The 13,287-nt window shown below is 34.1% G+C and overlaps 1 protein-coding gene and 1 pseudogene across 1 annotated transcript; one reads left to right on the forward strand and one right to left on the reverse strand.

Annotated features, from left to right (window-relative positions):
• On the forward strand, window positions 8,418-10,218 carry LOC104752897 (1-aminocyclopropane-1-carboxylate oxidase 2). The gene is made up of 4 exons (XM_010475155.1): window positions 8,418-8,622; window positions 8,720-8,946; window positions 9,288-9,621; window positions 9,747-10,218. The coding sequence occupies exons 1-4, from the start codon at window positions 8,509-8,511 to the stop codon at window positions 10,032-10,034; spliced, it is 963 nt and encodes a 320-aa protein (XP_010473457.1). The 5' UTR covers window positions 8,418-8,508; the 3' UTR covers window positions 10,035-10,218.
• On the reverse strand, window positions 10,301-13,249 carry LOC109125220 (annotated as a pseudogene).

Below are 13,287 nucleotides of genomic sequence, written 5' to 3' on the forward strand. Positions count from 1 at the left end.
ACCAATCATCCCAAAGTTAAAACACTTTCTTTGGCGAATTATCTCACGAAGTCTTCCAACCTTATCTCGGCTACGGTCCCGTGGTATGAACTTGGATACGTTATGTTCTAGATGTCATCAAGCGGAGGAAACGATCAACCATGCATTATTTACATGTCCTTTTGCACTTATGGTCTGGCGCTTTTCAAGTACCCCTCATATTAACATAGAAAATCTAGCACATGAGGTGGAAGAGAACATTTTAACTCTTGTTACTTCAGTTCTCAATACAACAATCTTAAATGCTGAATCAATGCTACCCATTTGTTTATTATGGAGAATTTGGAAAGCAAGGAATAATGTGATTTTTAATAACATTAGGGAGAGTCCATCAAAAACTGTGTTATGGTCAAAATCTGATGCGAAACAATTCTATGATCTAACGCATCGCACAACACAACAGAATCAGAGAAGAGATAAAATAAATCTTGATAAGTGGAGACCACCGCCAACAGCTGACTATGTGAAATGAAATTTTGATGCGGGATATAACAACCAGAATCATGAAGCATCTGGCGGATGGATTATTCGAAACAATTTAGGGTTCGGCTTTAGCTTGGGGTGCAATTCGTTTACCACATACTTCCTTCCCACTAGAGGCAGAAGCAAAAGCTATGCTTGTAGCTTTACAACAGACTTGGATCAGAGGATACACATCGATAATTTTAGAAGGAGATTGTGAAGTTCTAATAAACATCATCAATGGTGGAAAGAGACACAGACAGCTCATAAACATTCTTCTTGATTTAAAATTATGGATTTTTAAATTCCAATTCTTTACCTTTGTTTTTACAAGAAAATCCTGTAATAAATCAGCTCATTTGTTAGCACAGTTTGGATGTATTGATTCCCCTTTTTATGCTGAATTTGTAATCAAGCCTCTATGGCTCCATGAACAATTGTGTATTGATCAGTTTTAAATCAATATAATTATATTTTGAGAAAAAAAAAAAGATTAGTGTGGGCCTATTTATGCACATCGTTAGTTATTGGGCCTCATCGAATATATGGTCCATTAGTATCAAGGTTATTCACGCAGTAGTCCACATGATGATAATCACTTGAGAATTGGTTATCTCCGAGGCATACATGAGTTTGTGATGTTAACCTTACATGAAATTATAGGCATATTTGTAAGAAGAATCTGGGCTGTATGAAAATTATGAATGCATTTATGTGTTATTAGTGGGTTGCTAAGGTTAAATCACATCATGAAGCATTATGATCTAGTCAAGCTTCAACAATATTCTAAAGTTCATGCATAAAATCATAAGACATCTACTGATGGGAAATTTATATGTATTATCAAGAAATCGAATATAAACTAATTGATATATCTCTTTCATACACATTACAAACATTCCATTTCTGAAGTTATTCCCTTCTTGTAAAAAAAAAAAGAAGAAGACATATATGCCATTGAGAACATAACTTTTAACTTTTGGTGGATTCGAAATCAAATTCTTGAATTAGGGTCAAATTCAGATATTTTATGTACCATCACGACGGAGAGCTACTGGTATTATATGTACCTTACGTAAACTATTTGGATTCAAATACAATATGTGGTACAAGTAAATAGACAAATCGTATGAACAAGTACAACCATCCACATTGTTGAAGATTCTGTTTGGCTCGCTATTTTCCTATTTCGAATGTCTTTTACGTTGTCGTGGTATTTAGCATTGGACGTGAAAGTGAGTGTATCCTCATATGTATTAAGCTTAGTTACATAGTTTAAGATAATCAAAAGGTTAACTGCTCATTTAGTTATCAATCGAATGAATGGATAAAATAGACAAACTAAACATATATATGGTTTTTATAAACTAAAGTAGTTGTTCTACATGTATAAATGCAGAAAAATACATTTTAATAACTACGATGTTATATACTTTAATAATAAAAAAAATCGATCTTACATCTCTAGATGTAATAAAGACTATAGATATGTCAAAAGTGAGTGCTGTATTATTTGTGGATACTGGGAGGAGATGTGTCATGGATGTGACCCAGGTAAGATACATATATGTGTTTGTATGTAATTTATAGATGAGAACAAGGCATGTGCATCAAGTTCCAAAATAAAGTTGAGACAATGTCGTCCATGTTCATGAACCCATCTCTCATTTATGGTTAACCATTTGGCACAAAACCTTAAATATGTCCCCTCTCATGGACCAACACACATTTAACGGAACACACCTTTCCAAAAATGGCAATCTTACCATTCCCATCCCACCATTTAGATTATTTCTTCCCACATTCTCATGATTATAAGTTTATCATGGCGACCAAGTAAAGTGGTTTGATTTAGATAAAGTTGCGTTTACACGTTGATGTGTCTAAGCGATAAAATAAAATGATGTAACCGAAAAGCTGAAATTTTTACATGTTTTGTTTCTGAGTAATAAATAAAACTAGAGCACAGAGATACACATCCATCCCTAATTCCCTATGATCGTGATCACACTAATATTTTTATTTTTATCATGTACTCAAAAAGAGAGTCAAGAGGAAGGATAATTTAGGGTTTCTGCATCTATTAATTTACCCTGTAGTTTGTTCGCCATATCTATTTTGAGGGAGGAACTTGATATTACATAAATGAAAATATATATTTATATTTTTTGGGCATAAATGAAAATATATCTATTAAAAAACAACAGAAAATCCCGATTTGATTTTATCTTTATCTGCATTGGTAAAAAATACACATCTCTAACACTTAAAATTAAAATCGAAAGAAAATATATATAGAATGAAGGATAACGGATAAAAGGAGTTCTACCAAGTTCGGTCATTGCTAAATCCACATAGGTTAATAAATAAACACAAAATATCTTGCTGGACCGCTGATAACAAAAAGATAAGCAACATTTTATCTACTCCATTTTCTTTTTGAGGCCGCACAAGTTTGCCATAAAGAGGGAAGACACGAGACCAAATCATAGCATTTAAGGGTAAGATTCATAGAATTTAGTCCAAAAACCAGAAAATATAAACAATGAAGACATACTATTTCTGAATCCATGCAATGCTTGAAATCGAGTCAGGTATTACGAAAGTTCCAATCATTTCTATTTCTGTAACTGCAAAATTACCTAACTAATAAATAGCTTTTACATATCAATCTGATGATTGGTGACAATTAAGTGTATTTATTTATTATGTATTGGCGAATTATATTAAACTTAAGTAGGTCTCTAAAGTAAACTCTATATAGTGTATATACTCTTTGTAGATTAATATTATGTAATTTTAGTTTATGTTATAGTCTATGTGGATTAATATTATGTAATTTTAGTTTATAAATCCACATACAGTAGATTGTTTAGACCTACAATACAATATGCTTTAAAAAATTATATTATGGACAATTGGACTCTTAAATGTCGATATTAGGCTTACAAAATTTATTATAACTCTAAACAATCTATGATCAAATAAAATTTCCAGGGTCTATATAAATCTACTAGTGACAGACAATACAATATGTTTTAAAGTCACAAGTTCGAATCTTGAGATTGGGTAAGACTATATTTTACCTACTCTAGTATCTGGTCCGAACGAATTATAAGAAGCTTTCTATCGTTAATACTAATCCATAAAAAAAAATGGTGTTTTTATTTCTTTATCTTTGTTCAATATGAAAAATGGCCGCAATTGCAAAGCTGAAAAGTTGATCGACAATTTCACATTTTGTCTCTGTCATCATTTATTCCAAGCATGCGCTGGTCCTTCATATTGATTTCTATCATTTTTCCATCCATTTAGTTCGATTTGTTAATGTTTTATTGTTTTCATTTTCATACAAAATTTTATAATTCTCTCACAAATAATACAAAATTTAAACTAATTTATTTATATTTGTGATTTTTGGTATTATCCCGAGCGGTCGCAGACCCACAGTCATTTTGGTTCTTCACACAAATAAAATAATCTTTGCTCAAAATGCTCAGCACTAGGTAAGTGCAAATTAAGATCTTGTAAGTAAGATGCAAAATATCTTTTTTTGGTAATTATAAAATTTTGGATTTTTTTTTTAACATTACTCTAGGTAGGCTAGGCTAGGATCCATTTTCATAGTACTTGTAACAGAAAAAATGTAGGTTACTTACTATCTTAGAATCATAACATCCAAACAACACATCATTAAGCGGTCGACGCATCATAAAACAAAACTTTGTTTCTTTAGTTAACATTTTCAATCAAAGAATCAATAGACATGAAGTCAAGAAGATATCACATAAGCATTATTGAACCAACATTGGTTAATTAATCAGGAAACCAATATCAGAATTTAAACTTTAAACCACCACAACTATTGAAAGTTTATAATATGTAAAACACCACTATTTAAGTAAGGACCTGTTTGTTAGTTGTTAGTTAACTCTTGTTATTATAATTTATAATGTAGATTCATTTACAATATATTGAACTAAAGAAATTTTTGAAGAGCAGCCATAAGTATCCTTACTGTGTTCATTGATCGATATTTATGGAACCTTAAATATGTTAGAACCTTAATATTAAAAGAAATGTTCCTCAATAAGACAATATTTAAATCCTATACTATAAGAAAGCAGCCAGGGATCAACCAGTTAATCTAATCAAGTGTTACATAGAATATGAAGAATCAATTCTTCATAATAAAGAATGGATAACCTAATCAACATGACAATACAATAATTAGAAAAGTATAAACCAACATATTATATGTTCACATACTAATTTATTCCTAAGTAAGAATCTTGTCACAACTTAAGTAAAATAATATGTACTGTTCGTTGTGATTAAAAAGATGCGAAATCCATGCTTGATCACGCTTTATTAAAAAATCAAAAGAAGTCATTCGTTATTCCTTATCATGTGTTAGAATCAGTTTGTATCGGCAAACTTTATTATAATGAATCGATGTTTTTTTTTTGTTAATCTGTTAACTCTCAGATTGCAATCCGAATCTTTTTGTAAAATAAAACTAATTAACCTAGCTAATATTATATTTTAAAAACCTTTACAAAATTTTAACTAATAGCACTAGAATTGAAAACGACATATTTCAAACTCATGGTTACTTTTTTTTTTTGGTATGGATCTTGGATGATTCAAACTCATGGTTAACTAACATAGAATGCTCTAATTGCATAGAAACCATTTTTATGGTTAAATAATCTTCGTTTGTATTAATAATGGGAGGGGTTTCATCGATTAAAGTACGTTAAATAATAAATGTAATAGCATCCAAAACACAAATAAATTTTCTTAAGAAATTATACAATATTCACCCAACATAGAATGATATATTTGTAACTTTGCATCATATCTCTTTCAAGTAAACCGAATATTTCGAAAAAGAAAAATTCCCATTATTCAATATTACCCTCGTGCTTTATAGAGATATAGAAATGCATATATTAACTTTTACAAATATGCTGAATCGTGACGTAAATGAATAATTCAAAAAAAATAAAAACGAAAGATATGGGAAGTTCATGAACCTGATACTTTTCCTCTTGTGATATAACCTAATTTGTGTGATTTGATTTGTCGTACGCTATGCTTTCAACCACTCGTAACTCGTAAGCATAACCAATTGACCAAAAAAACTCTGACCTCTAAAGGAATAAAGAAAGATTTTGTAGCTTACATTATATACTTCGTCATCAATCTATTAATAAAGGCTAATTCTGATGTCTCATTTACGTTTATTTATAAGGTCAAGATCATCTCATTGCGTTTATTAGTAATCGTCAATTGATGTCTAGCAGACACTTAACACAATATAAAAATTTGTGACTGAAGCTATAACGTCAAGGAGGAAGACTAATATGTATTTATTAATATATCGAAAAAATTTCATGTACATAAGTTGACTTATGACTAGACTTGATGCCGGAGAATATTGAGCTTACACTATTGAATAAGAGAAATTTGGGGAATGTAATTTTTAGAAACATTTTTATTTTCCTTAACCAATAACGACTGTTATTACTTACTAGCATCTCATTGTTTTTCTTTTTCCGTAAGGTATTAATGTTCCAGCAGACACGTACACATTTATGATTGTAGTAGTAGATGCATAAACACAAGTAATAGTCTAACTCGAGAAAGTAAATAAATATAAGCTTTACTTGACAAAATACAAGTAATAGTCAAATTCGAGAAAGGAAAACTAAAGACGTATTATACCTAAACATATAAGCTTTACTTTGCCAGTTCTATTGTAGTGAAGCAACAATTTTCTTAAAATATTTTTCACGAAAAGAAATCAAGAGGATGCGGCAAAGCATAATCAACACCATTTGACTTTTCGATTAATTTCAAACTACCAAGAAGTCAGTCGGTGAACATTACACGTTAATTAGCGCTCGTTTATATTATCGGAAACGTTTAATAGTATAGCTCTCACTCTATATACACGAGATCAACAAAATATTCTTTACGTATAATTAATTTTTTTGTGTAATCTTATTCTGATTTTAACTGGATACAGAATATTCTATATATCATCAACTAGGTTACACAAAAATATAAAAAGGATTAAATTGAACAAAAAAGATTGAACCAAACTCGCATGAAGTAGTAAATATATAGGGTAGAGGGAACATTGGTGGTTGAGAGATCTTCAATGTGTCTTCTGAAGCCAAATCCACATTTAAACTCATACTATTTATGTTAATTTTTTGCTTCTCGTTGTTGTTGTATCCACCACATTACATCTTTTGGTAATCAAATTATAGATTATGTGCGTACACACACATGATTACGAATAGTACTATATTAAACTGTTTCGAATGCACACTTTAAACTTGTTTCTTTCCTTTTTTTTTTCTCGAACCAAACTTTAATCAAGATCTATAAACATTATTCATAATCATGCGTATCCAAATTTAGAAAATTATTTAAAAATAAAAAAGTTATAACGCGCATGAATGGAGTCTATGATCTTCCAAAGAGAAAAGTAGGTAGCAGCCACGACCGGAGTCTTCGTTATCACCTGGTCAACGTTTTTACGAAGATAGAGATTAGGGAGAGAGTGAAAGAGACATTTTGTAATCAATAGTTTAATTACGTAATAACATTTTACATTTTATATACGTACGACGGCTTACGGTTGTTATATTTGTGGGTGCATTAGAAAAAAGGTTTTAATTAAGTGAAAAGAAAGAAGTAATATTTATGGTTTGTGTACCATTTGCTTACCTTCAAAATGGAGTTTTGGAATATTCGATAAATTTAATTCTGTATATATAATTATTTGACTTATATACTTTAATTATGAAACATCAGATCAATCAACGTAGTATTCCTCCAAAGTGTGGAGGAGCTTAAAGATGAATTGATATATCAAAAGGTGGCGAAGCAAGAATATATCAAACAAGCCACCATGTTAAATTTGATAGTTTATATCCCATTGTATATGCTTTTTAATTTGTTTTGCATCCTTTATGGCTTTATCTAACAAAACTATTTTGCAAGAACTACTTTCGGAAAAAGATATACAACATGCTATCATTATCATCGTTTATTATCAGTGATTTAAGATTTGTTTTATTTTCACATGCAACTTAAGCTACAGCAAGTGGCATGGGTAGTCTAACACAACTTTATATATAGATAATCTTAAAAGATAAGTTTCAATAAATATACAAAACAAAATAAAACATACAAGACTGATGAGTAATAAAACAGACAAATTAAACGATTTTTACGGGATTACAGATTATATGTCAAAAAAGAATACAAAATCTTTATACTGAAATAAGTTGGACGGTGTTACAGAGCCAAAATTAAAACAAGGCGTTACACATTTGATATGACCGTAGAGTACTATATTACAACAGTTTGAAGAAGGCAGTTTCAAGAAAATGTAAAATAAGTTTTCTATCTTGAAGATGAATATACTATTCTTCGATTTGGTTTTGAACTTATGACGTGAAAGATGGCTCAAATAGACTTGTAATTTAGAGCTATCTCAAAATATTTGAAGATTCCTATGCAATTTTCTTATTTGTAACCATTCTAATTATTACCAATTTTATAATTCGAAAATGGGAAGAGAAAAGAAACTAATTGAAGTGCATATAAAGAGAGACCCCAAAAGGAAAATGCCAAATGAATCAATCTCATAAAGAAAGGAGAGGGTAGGGGTCCACGATAGATGTGCTCACATACATGCTCCACGAACTTCTGTTTCTTTTACTTTTAACTTCTTCTTTCTTTTTTCTTATATCAATTTGAATGAAACAATTATGAATTATACATCTTATCTTATGACTATGACTATGACTATCACATATTTTTTAACAATATTTTATATATTTATTTTAGTTTAAATCCAATTTCCCTCATTTGCGCCTATAAATAGCAACCTTCTCTCCTTCACTAAGTCTCACATCAAAGCAATCAACCAACACACAAATTGCAACTTCAAATAGAGTACTTTCAAAGAAGAGAGAGAGGAAGATGGAGAAGAACATGAAGTTTCCAGTGGTAGACTTGTCCAAGCTCGATGGTGAAGAGAGAGACCAAACCATGGCTTTAATCAATGAAGCTTGTGAAAACTGGGGCTTCTTTGAGGTACATACATAAGTCATGATTTGATTATAGCTAGCTCTTAGTGGGAATGTGGAACTTTTTTTTTGTTAATTTGGGGTTAATTAATTTAATCTTTCAGATAATGAACCATGGAATACCACATGACTTAATGGACAAGATCGAGAAGATGACAAAGGGACATTACAAGACATATCAAGAACAAAAGTTCAATGACATGCTCAAGTCCAAAGGTTTGGATAAACTTGAGACAGAAGTCGAAGATGTCGATTGGGAAAGCACTTTCTATGTTCGTCACCTCCCTCAATCAAATCTCAGTGACATTTCTGATATGTCTGATGAATACAGGTACATCATAATTTATTTTCTTTTTAACACAAATGAATAAAAATAATATGAGTTTTTATATCTTCTATAAAATAATAATAATCATAAATTTCACTAAACCAAATTTCAGTAATCCACTCTACCAGTTTTACCTTTAATTTGAAATTTTAAAAAATATTTTTTCTCACATGCATGAGTTCAGATTTTTTAACCTTTTTGATATTTTATTGGGTAAAAAAACATTATTTTACTTTGAAACTCACATCATACTTGCATAGTCAAGAAAATAACATTATTATTTTTTGGTAATTTATAATATATTCAGTTGAAGTATTAAAAATGTTTTTTTTTTTTTTTGGCAGGACGGCCATGAAAGACTTTGGGGAGAGATTGGAGAATCTTGCTGAGGATTTGTTGGATCTATTGTGTGAGAACCTAGGGTTAGAAAAAGGGTATTTGAAGAAAGCGTTTCGTGGAACAAAAGGTCCAACGTTTGGGACAAAGGTGAGCAACTATCCACCATGTCCTAAACCAGAGATGATCAAAGGTCTTAGGGCCCACACTGATGCAGGAGGCATCATCTTGTTGTTTCAAGACGACAAGGTCAGTGGTCTCCAGCTTCTTAAAGATGGTGACTGGATTGATGTTCCTCCCCTCAACCACTCCATTGTCATTAATCTTGGTGACCAACTTGAGGTAAGTCATGTTCACACGACATTTTCAAAACCAATGTTTTGGTATTGAAATTGGGTTTTGGTTTAGTCTTGGTTTGATGAGATTTTTTGTTTAACCTGAATATGGACAATCTTGATTGTGTGTAGGTGATAACCAACGGCAAATACAAGAGTGTGATGCACCGTGTGGTGACTCAAAAAGAAGGAAACAGAATGTCCATTGCATCGTTCTACAACCCGGCAAGCGATGCCGAGATCTCTCCAGCTACATCACTCGTCGAGAAAGATTCCGACTACCCGAGTTTCGTCTTTGATGACTACATGAAGCTCTACGCAGGGGTCAAGTTTCAGCCAAAGGAGCCACGGTTCGAGGCGATGAAGAATGCTTCTGCAGTTACAGATTTGACTCCAACTGCAGCCGTAGAGACATTCTAAAACACGGGTTTGAGGTTTAAAGTGAAACAGAAGAAAGAAGGATGAGTTTGTGTTATGTTATGTCAATAAGTTCAGAGTGGTATTAGTGTTTACATATCTAATAATCTGGTGATTAATTGTTTGGTCAATTGGTGTGTTTAAAAGTGTGGGGTGCTTATGTTATGGAAGATAATAATAATAATAATCTGATTTCTAAAAGTTCTAATGTGTGTATCATCAAATCAAGTAAAGAACAGAACACTCTGTTTCATAACTTCTAACCCTAATGAAGATTAAAAAGCTTTTATCATTCGATAAAACGAAGCAAGTTCAGAATAATCAATCATCAAAGCAAAAACGACACAAAGATGAAACTTAAACAGAGTTTACAAATTTTATCTAACAAATGCCCTGGAAAATTTATCACCTTTGAGGTGAAGAAGATAAAATAAACTTGAAAGAACCACCTGTGAATCATCAAACCAAGCAAGATCTAGCAGTCTACATTTCCAGGGTTCATTTTCCAGTTACACAACCATTCATTATGCGAGAATAAGGTCTCTGTTTCATCGCTCTTGACTTTAGATATCTTGTTAAAGAATTAAGGGTTTCAAGGTGCAGGTACCTTTTTCTCATCACCTCCTTCAGTAGCTTCAGCTTCATTGGAACAATGGTTCTTGACAACAGTTGCTATGTCCGTTTCAGAAGCACCTGCAAGTTTGAATCTTTCAACAGCTGAATCAAGATTCTTATTCCAACCATCCATCCCGATTTTGCATTCAACTTGAGATCTTTCGAACAGCATGTTTCCCCAAAACAGATGGATCTGTGATCTCATTGCAGTCGCTTGCTCTGCTGCTTCCTCAGCTGTGATTGTCTCTGAAACCTCTTCGTTCCCATCTCCTCCTTGCTTCTTTCTCCTCTTCGAGATTTCCTCTTTCTTGTTCGAATTTGGGTTTTTAAGATCATCCATTCTCTGCTCTTCAAGCTTCTCCCACATCTCTGTAGCATCTTTCATCTTCGCCTCTGCGCTGTCAAAGAGGTTTAAGGTTTCTGAAGGATCCCAACCTGAGATATCAATCTTCTGAGCTAGCAAGTAAGACCAGTGTAGCTTCGCCATTTCAAATTGCTGCTGTCCTAATGCAAGCAAACCCTCGTAAAAATCTGGTTTGATTGAGAGGGCCTGTTCATATTTCTCCTTTGCCAATGTGTATCTCTCTTTCACCCACTCGTAAGCAGTTTGAAGCTGTGCCGCAACCACTTCTTTCCCAGCAGATTCGTCTAAAGGAATCCTCTTTCTAGCAGCACACATGTGAACATTTCCCCAGTTGAAGAAAGCTAACGCAGCAACTTCCTGGAACTTAGCGGAAGCTTTATCGAATAGTGGTTGAGCTTTTTCGCTTGTCACTGTTTCTTCAAGCGCCTCTGAGCAAAGTTCCATTCCCAACTCATGCAAGTCAATATGAGCATCAGGGTCAATACCAACATGAGTGCGGAAGAGATGAGCAAAATCAAACAACCAGTCGTCCATCTCTAGTTCCTTGGTCTCAGGATCCTCAGAAGAACTCGCTTTCTCTTTTTCAACTTCCTTATCCGTCTTCTCACTGTTAATCTCTGTTTCCGAAACTGATTCAGTAGGAGATGATACGACTTCTTCTACAATAGGCTTCTCTTCCACTTCTTCCTCATCTTCCTCAAGCAACATTGGCTCTTGCTCAGGACTCACATCAACTATATGCAATCTCAACATCCCAACAGAATCAGATTTATCAGTATCAGGCTCTTTCGTCAAAAGACAATCAGCAGCAGATTCCGCTAACTTCAGCTCTGCGGTGGAAGTAATAGTCACCAAATCTCCATCATTGTCCTTATACTTAATCAAAACCGCCTTGGAAGACGGGAAACGACTGCTCACAATCTCTCTCAGTCCCTTAAACCTACAGTTCACAGGCATCTGACCTAACCTTATGTCATGATCATAAACAAACTTCAACGGCCTCCACCGAATCCTCTTCTCTTGAACCTTCCCAACAACCGCCACAGATGAAGATCCCAACTCCTCCACCTTCGACCCTTTCGGAGAACGACTAACCGGCTTCAACACAACTCTCGACGCCTGCCCCTTACTCCCAACAGAACCGCCATTTTCAGTCACAGGACTGACCACCTGTGACCTCTCTACCTTACCATTAGTAGCATTAGGCAATGAAGCAGACCCAACAGGCGAAGTAACTCCCNTGCCAATGTGTATCTCTCTTTCACCCACTCGTAAGCAGTTTGAAGCTGTGCCGCAACCACTTCTTTCCCAGCAGATTCGTCTAAAGGAATCCTCTTTCTAGCAGCACACATGTGAACATTTCCCCAGTTGAAGAAAGCTAACGCAGCAACTTCCTGGAACTTAGCGGAAGCTTTATCGAATAGTGGTTGAGCTTTTTCGCTTGTCACTGTTTCTTCAAGCGCCTCTGAGCAAAGTTCCATTCCCAACTCATGCAAGTCAATATGAGCATCAGGGTCAATACCAACATGAGTGCGGAAGAGATGAGCAAAATCAAACAACCAGTCGTCCATCTCTAGTTCCTTGGTCTCAGGATCCTCAGAAGAACTCGCTTTCTCTTTTTCAACTTCCTTATCCGTCTTCTCACTGTTAATCTCTGTTTCCGAAACTGATTCAGTAGGAGATGATACGACTTCTTCTACAATAGGCTTCTCTTCCACTTCTTCCTCATCTTCCTCAAGCAACATTGGCTCTTGCTCAGGACTCACATCAACTATATGCAATCTCAACATCCCAACAGAATCAGATTTATCAGTATCAGGCTCTTTCGTCAAAAGACAATCAGCAGCAGATTCCGCTAACTTCAGCTCTGCGGTGGAAGTAATAGTCACCAAATCTCCATCATTGTCCTTATACTTAATCAAAACCGCCTTGGAAGACGGGAAACGACTGCTCACAATCTCTCTCAGTCCCTTAAACCTACAGTTCACAGGCATCTGACCTAACCTTATGTCATGATCATAAACAAACTTCAACGGCCTCCACCGAATCCTCTTCTCTTGAACCTTCCCAACAACCGCCACAGATGAAGATCCCAACTCCTCCACCTTCGACCCTTTCGGAGAACGACTAACCGGCTTCAACACAACTCTCGACGCCTGCCCCTTACTCCCAACAGAACCGCCATTTTCAGTCACAGGACTGACCACCTGTGACCTCTCTACCTTACCATTAGTAGCATTAGGCAATGAAGCAGACCCAACAGGCGAAGTAACTCCC

The sequence above is a fragment of the Camelina sativa genome, chromosome 16 (assembly GCF_000633955.1).
Source record: "Camelina sativa cultivar DH55 chromosome 16, Cs, whole genome shotgun sequence".
In the NCBI taxonomy this organism is placed as follows: domain Eukaryota; kingdom Viridiplantae; phylum Streptophyta; class Magnoliopsida; order Brassicales; family Brassicaceae; genus Camelina; species Camelina sativa.